Here is an 18,449-nt window from a genome sequence, read left to right as displayed (position 1 = left end):
AAAATACGTGGTTCTGATTTAAAGATACAATCTTTAAATTTTATTATCCGTTACTCTGGCGCACTTTCAGCAGTGGGATGTATTATTATAAAGTAATAAAAGAGCTTCATGCGTCCTCAGCTCTCTGCCCGCCCAACTCAACTGGTGTTGTTGTTGTGGTTGTTGTTGGTAAGTTCCGACAAGGACCTGCAGTTCCACACTTTGTTTACACGCACAACTCCTAGATGGATTTTGGTGAGGGTGTCACCGCGGTGTGTGCTCACAGCAGCTTAGAACAACATACGATGCGGGTACTGGTTGGAGCGCAGGGAGAAGAGCGACTTCAGGTAGCGGCGAACAATCGGCCCTTCCTTGTGGTTCTTGACGGCATTCAGGACCACCTTATCGACGGCCTTCTGATCTTCCTTGCGCTGCTCCGACGCCACGTACTTGAACTCCTTCTTGGCGAAGATATCGCGCTCTCCGCGCGGTTCCTTCTTCGGCAGCACACGTCTGAAGTAGCGATCGTTGATGTGCTTCGGCATGCGCAGCTTCTTCAGGTTCAGTCGGGTCTTGGTGGCGATGACGTAGTTCTGGTTAATGCGACGCATTGGGCAACCGTTCAGCTCGAACGGTCCGGTCACCAACAACAGACCGGTCTTGAGGACCTTCAGCAGCACCACTCGCTTGCCCTTATGACGTCCGGCCACCAGGATCAGTACCCTGCCCCGCACGAGCGAATCGCGGGTGTAGCGCTTGTGGTTGCGGAACAACTGCTTGGAGGGGCGTTTCCTAGCGACGCGCTTCGTCGGCAGGTTCGCCTTGTTCTTGCGTACCAGCACCTTGTGCTCCTTACCGTCCTTAGCGATCTTCACAATGTAGACGGCTCGCTTGCGAGTCTTCGGCGGCTTCTCACTCTTCTTCATCGGCTTCGTCTTCACATTCTTCAGCTGGTACAATTTGGTGCGCTGGGCGAGTTTACCCTTCGAATAACGACGCACTCCATCAGCCAGCAGGCTGTTCGTGAACTTACGGCCCTTCTTGGGCTTTTTGGCCGTCTTGGGCGCCTTGGCCGTCTTGGCCGGGGCAGCGGCCTTCGTTTCCGTAGGGGCCATGCTGAAACACGTGTAAATAAGAGAAACGCACTCCGCGAAAAGAACCTTTGAGGTTAGTGTTTTGACAACCGACCACCGACACCGCTGGGGGCGCTAGTGTCGGCGCTGCTACGCAAACGATGTCAAAATGACAGGCATAGAAACGCATATCCGACCGGAATGACGTATCGAGGGGTGTATTTTCACAACTTAACGAAAATATTTGCTAATCTTTCTGCTTCGGAAGGGCATAATTCAAACGAATATGGCGTAAAATCTCCCTTATTTAATTTAGAGAATAAATTTAACAAAAAATTTAATGCCTTTTCATCAATTGAATCATTCGACTAGAATATAAAACGCAGTCTCAATTTTGACACAGTGCGTTTCATCTGTGCGTTTTTCGTATGTCAATCACTTTCGTGACAACTATCCACCATTGTTTCCCCCCTCCGACGTCTTTTCTTCCCTCTTCACCCCCTTTGCCCTATCGTCCGGCATACGCTACTGCTCCGATCTGACATCTTTCTTTTCTGCTGGTACCACGTTTTACACAAGTTGTGGTTCGGACAAAATGTACAACTCCGTGTCGAAGAAACGCCGGGTAATTGAGAATTTTATCGTTTGAAGTCACTTTCAGTCGATTGGGAAAGCGTTGGTGCAGTGAGAGATGTGGAAATTTGGTTGATCGGTGTTTTTCCCGCTCGGAAATCTGAGCATAAAAGTAGCAACATTGGGCATGGTCTCGCTGTGTCGTGTCGTGAAGCTTGTGAAGTTCATCGACGATGGTCGATCGGGATAGGGACGGGAAGGTCTTTAATGTTTAAAAAACGTTATTCGTCCCATTGTGCCATTGCAACTATCGTCATCGAAATGTGTTTGAACAGTGAAGTGCTACTTCCGTTCCCTGAAATAGTTGTGTTGTGTTTTGATCAGCCATAACCTCTCTCTCGCTGCCAGTGCCATCGAATTCCGACCAGCAGGAAGCCGACTGACGGCGCCAACCACCATCCACCATTCAAACCGAATTGCGGGTTGGAATGGATTAAACACACCACCAGATCTAATGAAGGTTTTCTTCTGCTCTCTTTCTCGTTTTATGCAAACAGTTCGTTGCCAATGGCATGTTCCGTGCTGAACTGAACGAGTTCCTGACTCGTGAGCTGGCTGAGGATGGATACTCCGGTGTGGAGGTCCGTGTTACCCCAACCCGCACGGAAATCATCATCATGGCCACCCGCACCCAAAACGTGCTGGGTGAGAAGGGTCGTCGCATCCGTGAGCTGACGGCTGTCGTCCAGAAGCGGTAAGTTAACGATTCCTTCCTGCGACCGTGGAACGTACGACTGATGAATTGATTGTTTTTTTTTACAGTTTCGAATTCGCTCCCGGTACCGTTGAGCTGTACGCCGAGAAGGTGGCCACCCGTGGTCTGTGCGCCATCGCCCAGGCTGAATCGCTGCGCTACAAACTGATCGGTGGTCTGGCTGTGCGCCGTGCCTGCTACGGTGTGCTGCGATTCATCATGGAGTCCGGTGCCAAGGGTTGCGAGGTCGTCGTGTCGGGCAAGCTGCGCGGTCAGCGTGCCAAGTCGATGAAGTTCGTCGACGGTCTTATGATCCATTCCGGAGACCCGGTGAACGACTACGTCGACTCGGCCACCCGTCACGTCCTGCTGCGCCAGGGAGTGCTCGGTATCAAGGTGAAGATCATGCTTCCGTGGGATCCGAATGGCAAGATTGGACCGAAGAAGCCCCTGCCCGACAACGTGTCCGTGGTGGAGCCGAAGGAGGAGATCATGTACTCGATGCCGCGCAGCGAACCCAAGTTCAAGGTTGCCGAGCTCAACGAAGTCCCCGCGGAGGTGGTGGCCGAGGCGTGAGTGAGTGCTGCTGTGCAAACATTCGGAGCGCGTGAAGAGGAGCAGTGTCGTTAAGAGAAAGGCTGGTGCGTCAGCTTTGCGTTTATTTCCTTTTATTCCTCGTACGATGGGAAAGAGGGAGGACTAAGATTGAAGTATGAAAATACATTAAGCAGACGGATCGGAAAGACCAACAGAGAACCGTTTGGAGAGTACACAATTGTTCTGTTTATTGTTCTATCTTGTATTCCTTCCTAAACATTCAACCAGGGAATTACACACAAACACGCATTCTGCTAGAATATGCACCATATTCATTTTGTCGAGATCTGGCCGCGTCGCTTCACTTCGCTCCAATCGACGGACCGAAAAAATGGGCTGGCGATGATTTGCTTGAAATCGTACCGTCGTTCCACCTCCGGCTGAAGCAGTTCCTCCAGCAGCTCCTTCGCGTCGTCGGAAAGATCGATCCCTTCGGGGTACTGCACCTCGTGGTAGCTGAAAACACCCGACGGATGGCAGGATACGAACTTACGCTTCGTCAGCATCTCGAACATGATCACGCCGACCGACCAAAAGTCCGACTTCGGCTCGAGTGGACGCTCCGGGGCCACGTATAGCTCCCGAACGGCGGTATGCTTCGGTGCAATCGCGCTGATGCCGGCTTGGCTGAAGTAGGATTCACCCCTGCGATGGAAATATGTCAGTATCAACTGCCCCTCGGGTCCGAGCAGAAGATTATCCATCGTAAGATCCCTGCGCGGAAGGAAGATAAGTTAGCGAATGGCACATGTTCGGCGATAAGATGGCACGTTTCCAACTTACCCACACACAATTCCATTGAAGTGTAAACTATCAACAGCGATAACAAGTTCGCTGATCCAACGACGAACGCTTCCTTCCGGCAGCAGATCGGGGGTGTTTCCGGCATCTCCACCACCATTCGCCTCGCTAATACTTACAACGCCTACTAAACCTAATTGACTAGAATGAGATTTTGCTTGTTCTTTGCTATGAATACTATTCGACATTTCAGACCGGTTAGAATGTAAGCCATCTGCCATCGGGGCAGGATCCGGGATTGATGGTGGATCGAGTAAGACGCTTTTGACTTTGGCATTCGGTTCCGATTCCTCGAGCGTTTGCGTGACGGCTTTTAGCAGTTGCTGGCTGCAAGAGACCAACTCTCGAACGTCCATATCCTTCGAAAGGGCGTCGAACGAGGGTATAACAATCTCCTGCTCGTCTTCTTGTTGTAGGACGTCGGGATGCGCTTCGACAGCCATCTCATCCATATCATCCGGACCGTGCAGGGATGAAGCATTATCCGTTTTTAACATTACTGATTCATCATGTTCGCCACTGTATTCGTTCACGAGTTCCAGGAAGCCCGAATCACATCCGGAAGAATTCAGATCCTTCATCACACTCTGCTCCCCTGCGGTTGGTGCTTTATCGCTTTCAAACTTTACTGGAGGGCCTTCTGCGGTTAGAGAGTTTTCCCTACGTTCGTCTTCGGTGGTCAGCTTCGCCAACTCTTCCGGTGTTGGGCAGTAGCTCTCCTGCTTGCGATACGTGCGGATAAAGTCCCAAAGCTTTCCTGCACAAACCAGCCTCAGCAGAAGGAAAATGCTTCCATCCGTCGAATGGAAGTAAGCGACCAGCGGCACCATGTAAGGCACATCCTGCGGGAATACGGCCGCACTAGAAAGCCACGTTCCACCGGTGGCAGGCGGTGGTCGGCGGATGCTTTTCATTATGTAAAACTTTTTGTCCGTGACGTCCTGCACCTGCATTACCGTTCCGATCACCTTTACCACCTTGTACCGCGAAAGGTAGTTGAGTGGCCGCTCGAGAAGCTGTATCGGGGAGCTCGGATCTTCGTAGGAAATCGGGCCTAGATCTTGAACGGCGGAACCACCACCGGCGCCGGTCTGTTGCAAGTGCAGTTCGTAAATTTCTTCCGCCTTCGACACGTACTTGCAGCTTTTCTCCTTAGCGATCTTCCTACGCGTCACGTTGGCATCGTCTTTCGCGCCGCTTAGCAACCGGTCGATGCCTGCTTTGTAGTGTTCGAATGCGAGTTGATATTCACCGTTCGCTTCCGCTTCGACTGCCTTGCTGAAAACCATCGCTGCCGCGACGAGATAATCCATAGTCTCCTCGGGAGGCATCTTCTCCAGCTGTTGGCCAACGGTTAACTTTTCCTCAGATTGCAGCGACCCAGTTTCGGAGAGCAACGAGCTAACCATCGAACCGTTCATCGGGGAAGCCATAATCGGTCCATCTGTCTCGACATTCTCTTCCTCTTCCTCACCACCACTCGTACTAGAAGTTGCCGTGGTTTCACCATCGCGACTCGGGTCGATTAGGCTCAGCTCATCCCGTACCCGGATGCCTAACGTTTGTCTTATTGTCTCGATATTGCCAACGTCGCTGTTATCGCTCGTGCCGTTTTCCTTCACCGACAGTAAGCCGCCATCTAGGCTTTCCGTATCTCCTTCGTCAGGAGAGATGCCGCGAGCAAAGAAGCTGACGAATGCATGCGACAGATAGAGGACTGGCTCCTGGCCGGCGCACTCCAGCAACTGTAAGATATATCGCTTCCGTTCCTCAATGACGGCGGGATCGAACCGCTTGAAGTACGATTGTTCCACCAGTGACGGTATCGTCCCGGGTAGGTGGCGTTCTCGATGGCGCCTAGCCAGCTCTTTGTAGAGCCTTTTAACCATACTGAAACGCTTCCATAAGGTAACGCGCGTTAGGGCTTCGGGCGCGGAACGAGGAAATACCTATAGGTAAAAGAAAAAGAGTTGAAAACGATAAAATCTAGCTGCTTCTAGGTCGATTTTCTTTTTAAATAAAAACAAAAGCATACGACGGACGGGCTTCCACTTACAATCGAAGTGATGCGATAGATTGTGAAGCCCTTGTACTTGCGCGTTTCACTGCCCACCGAAAAACTGTGCACCCATGTTTCCGCTTTTCTCCGGCCCACTAACATCGCACGTTACTGACAGAAGATTACATTACATTACAAAAATTAAAAGAAACCGCCGATTATGGTCACTGGCTTATTTGTGGAATGTATCAGGTCTTGGTTTGCTAAATGCAAAATCACAGGGCACCACCAACCACCATCGACAAGAAATTGTGAATTGCAGGAACGTAAAAAAACACACGAATTGTCACAACACAAACAATCCAAAGTTTACCAGCATCTGACAGGTTTCTGTCAGTTAAACGATTTAAAACGAGTCGCAGTGATCGGTGGAAACGGTTGAAACGATATTTTCATCATTTCACAATTCAAGTTGATTTAAACCCCTCGTAATAATAATTTGCAACGATTTGTGTGTGTTTGATGAAGTAATTTATTTTTTTCAGCCATCATGAATCTAACCCAATTCCTCTGGTTGTACTGTTGATGTTTCCCAGGACCAATTTATTAAAATGTACACAACCAATTCCTAAAGACACCTATCCATTGGTGAAAGCGTTATATTAAAAGTTTTACACCTTGATATTCGAAAGAAAAACATGTTTCCTAGGCATGGAACATAGCAACAGAATACGATCATATTTTGAGCATCAAGAAGAGTTCAAATTGGAGGTATTTTACAATTTGCATCCTGTAACTGCGTTCTGGAATGTGAGATATTCGAAGGTTAGTATGGAACTGTAGTTTTCTAATCGCTCGTTAATGGACTCAATCTTTCCCGTTGTCGTAAGGTCATAGCGATACACGTTATCTCTGGAAAGAAAACGCAAAACAGATTGGTGATTTGAGAAACTTACAGTACAGCGCCAGGAAACATCAAAGGTCCACTTACATTTTTCTTTTTCTTATCGCATCCAACATGACTAGAGAGTGCAGAGCAAGACTGATGCTGTCCAGCGAGAGGCAGTACGGATGAACGTTTCGTTCCTGGCGGAGTAACAGCTGTTCCACGCACTCCTGCACTTTTGCCAGGTATTCTTTTTCGGTAAACTGCTGACGGCTGCGAAAATGTTGAAGCAACACGTTCGTTACTTGTAGGTAGGTACACAGGAATGGCCCCATTGCACTCAGGTAGACATTGGCCAGCTGGTCGTCGGATGTTGGTTGACCGATTCGTAACGCATCGCTACCAGCGACAGTTTCTAGTAGCCCTTGTCGAAGTAAATGCTCCAGCGAAGTATCAAAATCGACCTGTGCGCGCCGAGCATATAGCACAAACTCGAGGGAGAACAGTTCCCTCAGCTCTCCGACAGCCGCAAAAAGGGAGTTTCGATCGAGGGCTGCGTTGGATGCTAGAGAAAAGCGTTTCGCGGCCAATAGCACCATAGCCGGAACGGCCAACCAATGCAGACAAGGGTTGCAGTACAGCTGAAGAGAGAAGATGGGTACAGCGAGTTTCATGACTCCCTCGGACAGATTGTGTCCTTTGAGTTTTCGCTTGTCAACTCTGCTGAAATCGTGGTACGTTTTCGCAATGACGAGAACTCTTTCGGCGGTCAGCTGAAGTATATTCCGATGCACGGCAAGTGCCTCAAGGATCAGGTGTTCTACATTCTCGGCACCCTCGAGCTCGGTAATAGCACCCAGATTTTTCAGTATGCGCCCCAACAAGGTAACACCTTGCACTAGCTGGTCCATTGCAACCGCTTGCCCGTGGTACTTTCGGTAGTTGTAATAATGCGCGATCAGATGGAACGCGGTCAGCACCATACGATGCTGCTGCAGGTGGACGACATCGTTCGCTAGGTCTTGTATTGCTTCCCGCTCTTCCTTGGCGAGCACTTGAGTAAACGAAGGAGCCACTGTATGTTGGGCACGGTTCAACCCGTCCCCAAAATAGTGCTTCGCAGAAATTGGATCACCAAACTCGAGATAGATTGAGCCAAAGTTTTCCCTCACTATACTGAGAGCTTTCAGCATGCCGCGGGTCGTTTCCTTTGGCTTTGGCACACCGAGCAACTCGTACACGAACAGCTGCTCCTCCACCGGCCGGTCGTAAGAGACGCTAACGGGGACGATTAGCAGATCGGGCACTTCACCCATAAACAGTGGTTCCAGTGCCATCGAGAGCAAGCCAATCTTGGGCGTGAGGGCTTTGTTGCTGCGGCTTCTCGTTCCCTCGAGAAAGAACTCCAACCCTCGATCGTACGCCACGATCAGCTGACGCATGTACTCGCGAAAGATGTACCAATACTGCCGGTCGTTCCCGTATGTGCGACGCATGTAGAACGCCCCGGTGTTCCGCAACGCACTGCCCATTCCGGCCATCGAGTAGAAATCCATACCGGCCGCGATGCCCGGAATTGCGATGTTGTAGCAAAACAGGACGTACGACATGAGGATAAAATCGCCGTAGCTCCGATGACTTGGCAGGTAGAGAACCGTCTGTCGTCCATAGCGTGACCGTAGCTGTTCCAACTTGACCTCGTTCACGTACAACCCGGTATAGATACGGGCAAATATGGCATTCAGTATAGTGCCGAGCGTCCGAATGACGGGGAGACTTTCATCCAGTCCAATCTCATCCAGAAGCTCAGCGATGGTTTTCGCAAGTTGTATCTTTTTCGCAGGATCCTTCGATGATTGCTAATAACAACGAAAACAAGTACGATTAACGCATGGACCAAATTTCTGCACAGCTGTACAACTACCTCATCGATCAGCATTTGAATGCGGCCACTTGCAAGCACAAGCTTTTTCAGCTTCTCCGGCGAAATGGGACTATCCTTCGGGAATGGAACGGTCGGTGCGTATCGCTTGGTCATATCGCGATGTTCGCGATATTTGGGACCCAGTATGTTGCGATACTCCGAAAGTGTCCCCGGCGAAAGGTTGATTGTCCATGCCTCTGCCTTATCACGACAGAGTGTCGAACGATTGTCCTTGGCCATTGCTAGAAAACGAAACAATGATGGTTCATGCTTGTATAATAGATAGCTACTGAAACGAAAAACGTGTTAATAGGATAAAATCCCACGTGGTCCCTCCACAAACTGGTTTGATATCAGATAAAAAGCAGTAGGAAAAAAAGTAAACACAGTGATTTCGAGCGCATAAGATAAGAATATTTGTCAATCAAAAGTTATCACCCAAGCACGAAGGATTAAATGGACTTTGTGGTAACTTCTTGAAGGCGCGGTCGATGCCCGATTACCTCACAGCTGTGTGGGGGGGTTTAAGCAATAATTAAGCAATGTCTGTATCGCGCCAACCGGTACCAGACTAATCATCGCAAGAAACCTTTCCCGACCATAATAGTGGGAATACCAAATTAAGTTAATTATCGCAGGATAGATTATTTTTTGTGAAACAGTATTCAATCATAATTAACCCTATACTTTACCTAAAGGGGGTAGTATTCCGGCTTTAAACAGCGTGCCTCAAATGCAGTTGCATGGATAACTCGAACGTTTATCGATCGTTTTTTATCTTCATTCACTCATGCATTCCTTGACTGATTGTGAATCTTTCTTTTTGCATGTAATCGGCACGAAATACACACTTTAGAGCTCGACGCTAAATTGCTTCTTCCACAAAGTTCCAATCAGCCTCGTTGAATCTCGGTCCAATTTGCGCTCGTCAAGCCAGCGTACGGTAGAGGAATGCACAACGCGTTTGCAGATTTCGTACCGTCGTGTATCCACTGCTCCTAAATGCTGCTGGTTTCTTGTTACGTACTCCACCGTCATCGTATCGTCACCCAGCAGTGCGCATATCGGATGATGTTAGTTCACTTCTCGCCAAACCGCCTCGACGCGCCCTCTCCCACTTGCCACTTTTCGTTTTCCTTCGTGGCCTCGAACATGCGTAACCGGGCCTCGTCGTGCGTTGTTTCTGTTGCCGCTCTAGACGATGCCTAGATTCAGCAACACCAACATTCACTGCGACCCACTTGATTTGGCGTTTGACAACACCACCTCTCCGCCTTCGATATTTTCAGCTCGTTCTGGTAAGAAGCGCGTTTCGCAACGGCTAAATTTGCTGCGAGCCGATTAGTGCTCCCTTTAGGTCTGCGAGCTCGGACGACTTGGGCAACTGTTTTTGCTAATGAAAGTTTCTGCGCCGACCGGTTCCATCCATCTCCACACTTTCGATACCAGCCCTCCCACCACCCGCTACTACGATGTGCATTCCGCACAAGCGCGATATGTACACAAAAACAAACCTGAGAATACTTTGACAGTCTGACGCGGATAGGAAAACAAGAGCACTACGTTCGTTAAAAACACTTTCGTTAAAAAATTTAAATAAATTTATTTCGCCAAGGATGATTTCGGAAGAGACACAAAAGTAAATGCTACATCGTCGTTTGCCAATGAGATTACATTATTTATTTATTATCCTCCACTTGACAGAAACAGTACAGAATTGTTTGTTTGAGTAACGAGTATTTTTTTGAATTGTTTTTGGTATATTCCGTTTGCTGTAGTATTGATCTTCCCATTTTGTGAGCTGATAATAGCGCCTTCGAGGCGCTGGCTCACCCCCATCTGCTTTTCACCGGTTTTTCGTTTGATCAATTTTAATTTTGTTCATGGTAAGGTTACAGGAGGTTACATGCGGGGGTTACGTATATCCTGTCTATTGAGGATTATTTTCACTTTGTTGCATCAATATGACTCCCCGCTGGTTGCTCATGGATTATCAATAACGGCACGATCGCGTACCAACTTCCCCGCGTACTACTCAGTCATTCAATCTTGTTCCGTTTCTTTCTTGTTATTTTAATACCCTCTTTGTTCGTATTGTATTATTGGTTGCTTCAAAAATCTTGTACAAGAATATACGCGCACATTTTTAGTATATGTGTTTGGATATATGTATATGCATATAATATATATTTTTACTATTATTAGGGTGTCGTGTATGATTCAAGTTTTGTGGGTGCATAATTAGCTTACCGTATAATAATTTTCTAAACATTCAGAATTGGATACGCGAGCCTAAAAACATCCGTTTGATGCACTTGACTTTCGCCTGATTACTCTAATTTATCGCAAAGCATGGAGTATAAGCAAAATATAACCTTTTGTTTTCAACAAAGCAGTGGAATCATTTTGTTTCATTCTTTTCTTAAATATAAGCAGCTTAAATAAAACTATAAATAACAGGATAAGCGGCAATTTTCAATCACATTGGGTTTTTTGTTTTTAATTAGTCGTGTAATGTTCCTTTTGTTACCCTTTTCTGACTAGAAAAATGTTGAATTACTAAGGCAAAAACTATTATTTCAATGAAACACGAGAAAATTATGTTACCAACTTCCTAATTCCAATTCAGAAAACCGAGAGGCCTCCTTGCCCTTTATCAGTGCTTAATAATTTGATGATCTTGATGCCTGTTGTCATTTGTAGTTTTACTATATTTTTCAATATTTAATTTCATTTTCGTTGAGATATTTTAATATTATTATCATTGGGTTGTTTCAAATTACTTATATGTTTTGTAACATAGGTATTTTAAAATATGGTTCAATATACTATTGACTGTTTTCAATATTATTGGTAACATTGCATTTTGGCCGATGATGTTCATTGTTAACTTAACAGATTAATCAAATAATTCCATATTAGGTTAGAATATGATGATCAAAAATACACAAAAACACGATGTAAGAATGAGAGATTGAGGGTAAGGAACAGGTGAAAAAGATCAATTGATTTTGCCTATCCCTAATTTTTCATTTCAGATTTGGTTGTGCTCCATTAATTTCATTTACCATATGCATTATGTGTTATATATCGATATAATGGGATACACAAACAACACTCGTATGTATGTACTCACTACATATCATATTGGGGAGGAGTATTTAATCACATTTTGAGTATAGTGTTTGTCTTTATTAGCTCAGCTACGGTGGTACATGAGTGTGATAAGCACAAAGCATGAAGCCAAATGGTGAGATATCAAGGCGCATAGTAAGTTTTTTCATTTAAAGTAGTTCCTTTGAGAGGTGAGAATAGGAAATCATTTATGTATGTATATCCAATTATAAATTGAAAGCGACGTATTTTCACATTATTAATTGAGAAGATTAATCTTGTGTCCTGGCTTCGTCTTCATGCCCTACTGATCGGCGATTAGTAACAAAGTTGTCCCTCACACAGATATTTGAGTCAAACTACTCTCTAGGCCGAAACTTCATCAAATCTTTTAGGTAGACGGAAATTCAAGCAAATTCAACTGTGGAAAGGTGGTGGAAAGTAAAATTCATTTGAATAGTTTTTTTCTAAATCGCAAAACGAGGGCCGGCCTAGTTTTGCTCTTGCACATAGAAATATGGTACGCCAAAGAGCGCGAACTATGATTGTAACGGTATAAATGTAAGCAGATAGCTTATTTCCTTGGTATAAAGCATTCATAGCAAGTACATTGAATGAAAATATAGGAGGCGAGATTTTTGGTTTAAGTTCTAAAAAAAACAGCTATTCATTTTTCTTAATCAATTGAAAACAATAATAGAGCCACATAATAGCTCTATGCCGTCTTGGATGGCACGCTTATCATACAACTGCTTGACGCCGTTCGATAAAACTAATAATACTTTTCCCTTTTCCGAAAGTGTCGTGTGGTTCATCTGTGCGCAATCGTAAGCGATATCATGTTCAAGCAAACTCAACGAAATGGTGGTAGAACCATGATGGATCGATAAGGATTACCAGTTAAAACTATTTACTCGCCTTCGGTACTCGACGATAGCGTTGCGCTTATTGTGGGTAACCAAGCGCAGCGGAAAGCAATGGCTCCCATGATCGATTAATTTCCAGGAACAATTTCGAACAATGGTCGTAAACTGCGTCATCGCTGGTAATGATGGATGCTGGGAAAGCTTCACGCTGCAACAGAGAGAAAGAAGGAGAATAGAGCCATGTTGATTCGAAAGTGTTGTTTGTGGTCCAAAGCCCAGATATTTACCTTTTTGGTGTGCCAAATGGATTCAAGCATTGATAAGAACCGTTCCTGTTCGGCGCTGGTCGAAAAGAAGACGACCAAATCGTCGGAGTTTTCTCGCACCTCTTGGCATTCAAATTCCTTTAAAGGAAACAACAAATAGTCAGCAGAAGTTTGTTTTTCCATTTAAAAACCATCCTTACCAGAATGCACCACCAGTTAGACGAAACGGCAGGTATTTTGACGGCAGACATTTCATCGATACTCGCACAGGTCAGCACCTCGACACCCGAGTTTTTCCCATAGAAGCTACTCATGTTCGTGTAGCTCTTTTCCTCCGAGCCACCATTCAGGTAGTCCATCAGCGAGGGCGGTCCACTGGTCAAGACGGCCGAGCGAGTGTAACTTTTCGCAGGAGACATATTTTGGAGCTGGCCCGGTCCTAGACTGCTTCTCGTTGGGGTGCTCGTAGTGGACGAATTCGAACGACGATCCACACTGGACAGCTGTGCCATATTCGTGCGGGTTGGTGTGCTGCAATTCGAACGGATGGAGCTTATCTGCAAGATGTAAAAATAAACATAGGTTTATAACGGTGGTTGATATATTCTAACCGGTAGTATTGTACATACCTCACTACAATTATCCTGCACACCAACACCCGTAGTGCTTGATACATTGCTTATTTTCCGGTGAATATTTGGATTGATATTTTCTTTCGAAGGAGACGCTGTCGCGGTAAGTTGTAGCTGCAGCGATGCAGCAGATACCGTCGGAGGGGCGCTAATCTCACCAACCAGACTGGAGCTGGCCGTGTTTCGCCGTAACGGGGCACTGAAGTCTTCCCGCAGCGTCAGCAGATGGTTTGACGTCATGATCAGCGTACAGCCGAGTGTACGACGACGTTCTTGCATTTCAAACAGCTGAAAGAGAACGAGTAACGAACGTTATTACTTCATGAAGGGCACTAGTTGAGCGGAGGGTTGCGAAAAGAGGAAATAAAGAAAGAAAAGAAATCAAACCTTTGCTGTCACCTTCTCCATGCCACTCACCCCGCTAGCCGCCTGTACCAGCGCCTGAAGCCAGTCGGAGGCGACGTACTCGTCGGGGGCCGCCAGCTGAAGTGCTCCGGTACGCAGCAGCAGCTCGAAGCAGTACGGTCGACCGGAGTTGACCGAGCGCCGAGCCCCCTGGCATTCGGCCAGTGCTACGGCCCACGTGGGCAACTTTTGTGATGCATCTCCGAACAGGTAAAGCACGCCAGCCCTGTTGAAGGAAGGAAGGTCGAATGTAAATCGCTTTTTCCTGAGAATCGTGCTATTTATACTACTCACTTAAGTAGGAAATATCCCGCTGACCAATTATCCACAAAACCAGCATGGGACATCCGGCGGTGCATCAGCGGGCCCTTGATGTGTGGCCCAAGTGGAGCCTCCTCGCCACCGAGCGTTCCTGCCGGTACGTTAACCACCGCGTAGTACTTCCACGTATCGTCCCTACTGACGCTCGAGTGATCCCGCACGAACGCTTGGAGCGGTGCCAAGTGATCCAACGTTAGCTGTCCTACGGCCGGGAGAACGGATCCCCCGCGCCTTGCGCACAGCTCCAGACTCGACACGAGTCCTTCCGCCGGGTACGGGCCACCCGCCAGCAGTACCTGCTGCATGTCGCGTGCCGAATTACTCAGCAGCACCGTGTTTCCGTATGGGCCGACCAAAATCACGTCCAGCTCGGCGTACGGGAGCACAAACTTATTGCACAGCCGGTTCCTCACCTGATCCGTCACGTAGAGTGTGCGGTCGGTGAGAAACACCAGCACCGGCGTCATGTAACCCTCCCGGCTGTATCCGTTGAAGAGTTTAAATACCTTCATCAACACCTCGCTGTCGTTGCGATAGATGGGCAACCGGCGACCACCAGCAGAGAACAGTTCCACCGGGAGTTCGCCGACTCCAATGCCGCCACCATCAAACTTCACCCCACCAAGCGAAAGCGACGAACAACCCTCACCCGATTGGGCGTACGTGTCATTCAGCTGCACCCGATCGAGCGAACAGTCCGACGAGGACATTTCGATTTCCATCGCAATCTCCGCGTTCAGATCTTCGATAAGCTCGCGATTCACCGACCGCACGCCGCGCGGACATAGGTTCTCGAACAGCTTGCGGTCTCCGTTTACCTTTGACTGGAAGAACGGATTCTGCTTGATCGTCGCCTCGAGGATCTTCTTCTGCGTGACGTTGCGCAGGAAACGATTGATCAGCGAACTCTTCGAGGCGGTCGACGTCGAGCTGGTGGTGGACGACGTCATTGGATTATGCCGCTGCCGGTGATGGTGATACTGCCGGTGAGCCACTCCTGATGCCGTCTTGGTGACCGATGATTCGGTGTCCTCCAAAAAGTCCTCCGACGTCCGAGACATTACCGGTGTAATAACAGTGCTAGATGCACACGATGACACTGCCGGTGGGTAGTCCAGGATCACCAGATCATCTTCGGGGACACCTAGTCGGCAGCTCGATTGCGGTACTGGGGAGGTGACCCCTTCAACCGGTGGAGCTGTAGCCGTTACGGTTAGAATATCTTCAAACTCCTCCGCCAGCTGCGGATCAAGATGGCGACCCGAAGGAGCCGCCGATATACCGAGATTGAACAAATCCGGAGTCATTCGAGCCACCGGTCGAGGTGCGTCCACCACCCGCACCATGGTCGTGGTGAGAGACTTTTTCCGCAACGGAGACGAAAGGTGCCGATTGGACTGTTGCTTTGTGCTAGCACTTTGTGCACGTGGGGAACTCGGTTGCGACTTGCCCACAGTGTCCCCGCCTTTGTGCGATACGCTCGATTGCTCGGAGTTTTCGCTTCCACAAGACGAAATCATGCTGTTTTCCATTGCGTTGCTGTTGCCACCGTTTTTGGTCGGAGACTGAGGCGATGGTAAGATGCCTTCCTTTTCCTCCACCACCTCCGAGTCTCCACGGGATACTGCTGCTCCACCCTCACCGTCACCTCTGCTGCGAGGTGTCGGGGTGGGAGTTGATGCAGCCGAAGAACTGATGACGTTGATTTTTTGGAAAATATTCGATAGCTTCTTTTTTATTTGCGTTTTGCCGATGAACGAACCGGTCGTTGTTTCGCCAACGGGCAGTTCCTTCTCTTCCTCCTGGGGTGATTTGTTTTCTTCGTCCTCAAAACAGTACGACACACCAGTATGCTCAAACACCGTGCTTTCCCCGTTTATGATAAATTTATTGCGATAAGCTCCCCCGGCGGCGCTCCCGGTGGAACTTGCCAGCGTTAGTGGTTGCGGTGGAGGAATCGGTGGTTGCACAAGCGTATCGACAGGAAACACTCCTTCCTGTTGCACATTCGGATCAGCTTCATGTTCCGGTTGTTCCGGCTCATCCTCGACACTATTCTTCCGACTCGGTGCGTACAAATCGTCGTCATTTTTTCGCCGCAACTGCTCATCCACATTGTGCACGTACTTTTTCTGCTGCCCGGTGTTTGATCTTCCGCCGGCGCGACTGTTAAACCCACCATCGAGACTCTTCGATAGGAAGGACTTGGGTTTCTGCACTACAGTGAAATCATCCTCCAAACTGTCGTCGTGCGTTTCGGGAATGCACTCGCGCACCGAGGACAAATCTTCCGAACCCTCGGGAACGCCCCGCTCGGGAAGCGCAATGCCGAAGATGTCCTTTAGCGAACCAAAGATCATTCGACTGTTGTCGATGACCGACAGCCGGCGGTGCTGCTGGTGGACGTTGAATTTTTTCACCTTCCGGTTGAGATCGTACTCCGGCACGACCACGTTCGTGTAGATGTTGTTCCGCTTCGTCTTTTTCAAGCAGCTACTTTTCGGCTTCTTCTCCTTGCTCCATACCGATTTGACAAACTGTTGTTCTCCTCCCCCCGCACTTTCCATCGGGGACATGACATTTCCATTGAATTCGTCCAGATGCTCGATGCTGGGCTCGCTGTAGTAACAGTTATCCGAGATGACATTGTTGTTCGTCGGCTTGCCCCGATGGTCCCGCGATCCGACATGCGACCCAATGCACTCGCAACTGTTCGACTTTGCTTGCGCATAGTTCGTCCGCTCGTTCGTGGTGCCCTCGCCCGAATCCAGACTGGAGTTGGAATCGGAGCAATTGCATTTGTAAAAATTTCCTGACCCCTTGTGACTGCCGCCAGCACCGGGACTTCGTTCCGGTGGGCCATACTCAAAGATGCCCGAATTATCATACTTGACATAGTTCCGCTCGTCCTCGATGTTTTCGAAAACGTCCGTCTTACCGTAGTCGAGCACATCCGAGCAGGCGTTTCGGTAAACGTACTGCCGCCCTTCGCACGCTTCCTCGTCGCCGTAATCCGTAACCCCCCTTCCACCGTTGTCATCTTCCGTGCACCACGAGTACCGCCCCGCTTGGTGACCCATCTTCTTACCAACCGCACTGCCGCCACCCGATTTGTACGTAATGAAACCGTGCTCGATGTGTATGTTGTCGGTTTTCGTGTTCTTCAGTATGTCTTCGTGAAAGGATACCCGCTTCTTGGGCGTTTTGCTCGTCGGTGTCTTTTTAATGCGCCGCCGGTACACAATGTTTTCGCTGTCGAACGTGGAACAGGTGCTCGTGATCAGCTCTTCCGGTGGTCCCTGGCTGGCGGTCATTGTGGGGTCGATTTCAACACCCTCGCCAATCTCCTGGTCGACGGCCAGTTTTGCTTCGCTTGTTTCGTCCTCGTAGTGTGCCCGCGAATGGAGGTCAATTTCGGCTAATCTCTCCGTTATCGCACCCGCAGCATCGTCGTCTTCCTCTCCTCCGTCCACAGCTTCAACCTCCATCTCTGCCATCGAACGGTTGTTGTTGTTATTGTTGTTGCCCTCATCTGTGACGAAACTGGCCTTTTGAGCGAAACCGGGCAACGGTGGAGGTGGCGGTGGTGAAATTTGACCAACATCAAACTCGAACCCTCCGGCGCTGGATATCATCGATTCGTTTAAGCCACTCGACTCCGAATCGAGAAGCTGCACCCCGGAATCGCTCGGTGTCGTATCGTCGAGGATACTGGCCACACTCGAGCTCATCTTCTGTGTGGCCAACTCCCGACCTGACCCATCCCCTAGCGTGTCCGTTGATGTCGTGACGATACCCGAAGCAACAACGGCCCCTGGCTGCTTGCCCTTTTCCAATCCACAACCAATTGCACCATGATTATTGTTGTTATTGTTGTTGTGGTTGTGTAAAAATTCTTGACCCTCGGCTCGTTGAATCGTGGCAACATCCATCGTTGGCTTGCAGTCTTGCACGGCAATATGGTGCAGCGAAATAACTATTCACTTCCGCAAACCTTGCCAAAGGATGTCACATGAAACGCAAAAATCGATCGATTCGCACTGCTACTGCCAACTATGGAACACTATGGCTCTTTGTGATGTGCTCCCTTTTCGAACTTTTCTGCACGACGACATTACGAATGTGATAGCAGCTAGCCAAACGCGAAACTAAGGCTTATGTTCACTGTATTCGTCACCATTACGAGATTAGGAAAACTTCTCTTCACTGGCGACAACTCAACAAACACGGCTGTGTTTCGTTGAGGAAAACCCTCGCAC

At 48.4% G+C, this 18,449-nt stretch overlaps 5 protein-coding genes across 5 annotated transcripts; 1 reads left to right on the top strand and 4 right to left on the bottom strand.

The window, feature by feature from the left end:
* Positions 1–11: 11 nt before the first annotated feature.
* On the bottom strand, positions 12–1,158 carry LOC131260788 (uncharacterized). The gene has a single exon (XM_058262609.1). The coding sequence runs from the start codon at positions 1,092–1,094 to the stop codon at positions 270–272; it is 825 nt and encodes a 274-aa protein (XP_058118592.1). The 5' UTR covers positions 1,095–1,158; the 3' UTR covers positions 12–269.
* Positions 1,159–1,555: 397 nt separating this feature from the next.
* LOC131260877 (small ribosomal subunit protein uS3) lies at positions 1,556–3,154 on the top strand. Its single transcript, XM_058262720.1, has 3 exons — positions 1,556–1,677; positions 2,183–2,379; positions 2,448–3,154. The coding sequence occupies exons 1-3, from the start codon at positions 1,648–1,650 to the stop codon at positions 2,953–2,955; spliced, it is 735 nt and encodes a 244-aa protein (XP_058118703.1). The 5' UTR covers positions 1,556–1,647; the 3' UTR covers positions 2,956–3,154.
* A 63-nt stretch (positions 3,155–3,217) lies between these two features.
* Positions 3,218–6,050, bottom strand: LOC131260876 (ribosomal protein S6 kinase delta-1). The gene is made up of 3 exons (XM_058262719.1): positions 5,834–6,050; positions 3,760–5,726; positions 3,218–3,690 (listed from the first exon to the last, which is right to left on the bottom strand). Exons 1-3 carry the CDS (start codon positions 5,936–5,938, stop codon positions 3,249–3,251), a joined length of 2,514 nt encoding a protein of 837 aa, XP_058118702.1. The 5' UTR covers positions 5,939–6,050; the 3' UTR covers positions 3,218–3,248.
* A 249-nt stretch (positions 6,051–6,299) lies between these two features.
* Positions 6,300–10,035, bottom strand: LOC131271406 (dihydroxyacetone phosphate acyltransferase). The gene is made up of 4 exons (XM_058272822.1): positions 9,279–10,035; positions 8,587–8,828; positions 6,768–8,521; positions 6,300–6,688 (listed from the first exon to the last, which is right to left on the bottom strand). Exons 2-4 carry the CDS (start codon positions 8,824–8,826, stop codon positions 6,553–6,555), a joined length of 2,130 nt encoding a protein of 709 aa, XP_058128805.1. The 5' UTR covers positions 8,827–8,828; positions 9,279–10,035; the 3' UTR covers positions 6,300–6,552.
* A 243-nt stretch (positions 10,036–10,278) lies between these two features.
* On the bottom strand, positions 10,279–18,417 carry LOC131260817 (uncharacterized). Its single transcript, XM_058262646.1, has 7 exons — positions 15,207–18,417; positions 14,164–15,170; positions 13,852–14,095; positions 13,462–13,752; positions 13,033–13,389; positions 12,854–12,970; positions 10,279–12,774 (listed from the first exon to the last, which is right to left on the bottom strand). Exons 1-7 carry the CDS (start codon positions 18,120–18,122, stop codon positions 12,646–12,648), a joined length of 5,061 nt encoding a protein of 1,686 aa, XP_058118629.1. The 5' UTR covers positions 18,123–18,417; the 3' UTR covers positions 10,279–12,645.
* Between the last annotated feature and the right edge of the window lie 32 nt (positions 18,418–18,449).

Source organism: Anopheles coustani, chromosome 3 (assembly GCF_943734705.1).
Source record: "Anopheles coustani chromosome 3, idAnoCousDA_361_x.2, whole genome shotgun sequence".
NCBI classification, from domain to species: Eukaryota; Metazoa; Arthropoda; class Insecta; order Diptera; family Culicidae; genus Anopheles; species Anopheles coustani.
The sequence above is the reverse complement of the archived record's forward strand: the minus strand, read 5'-3'. Positions and strand labels throughout refer to the sequence as shown.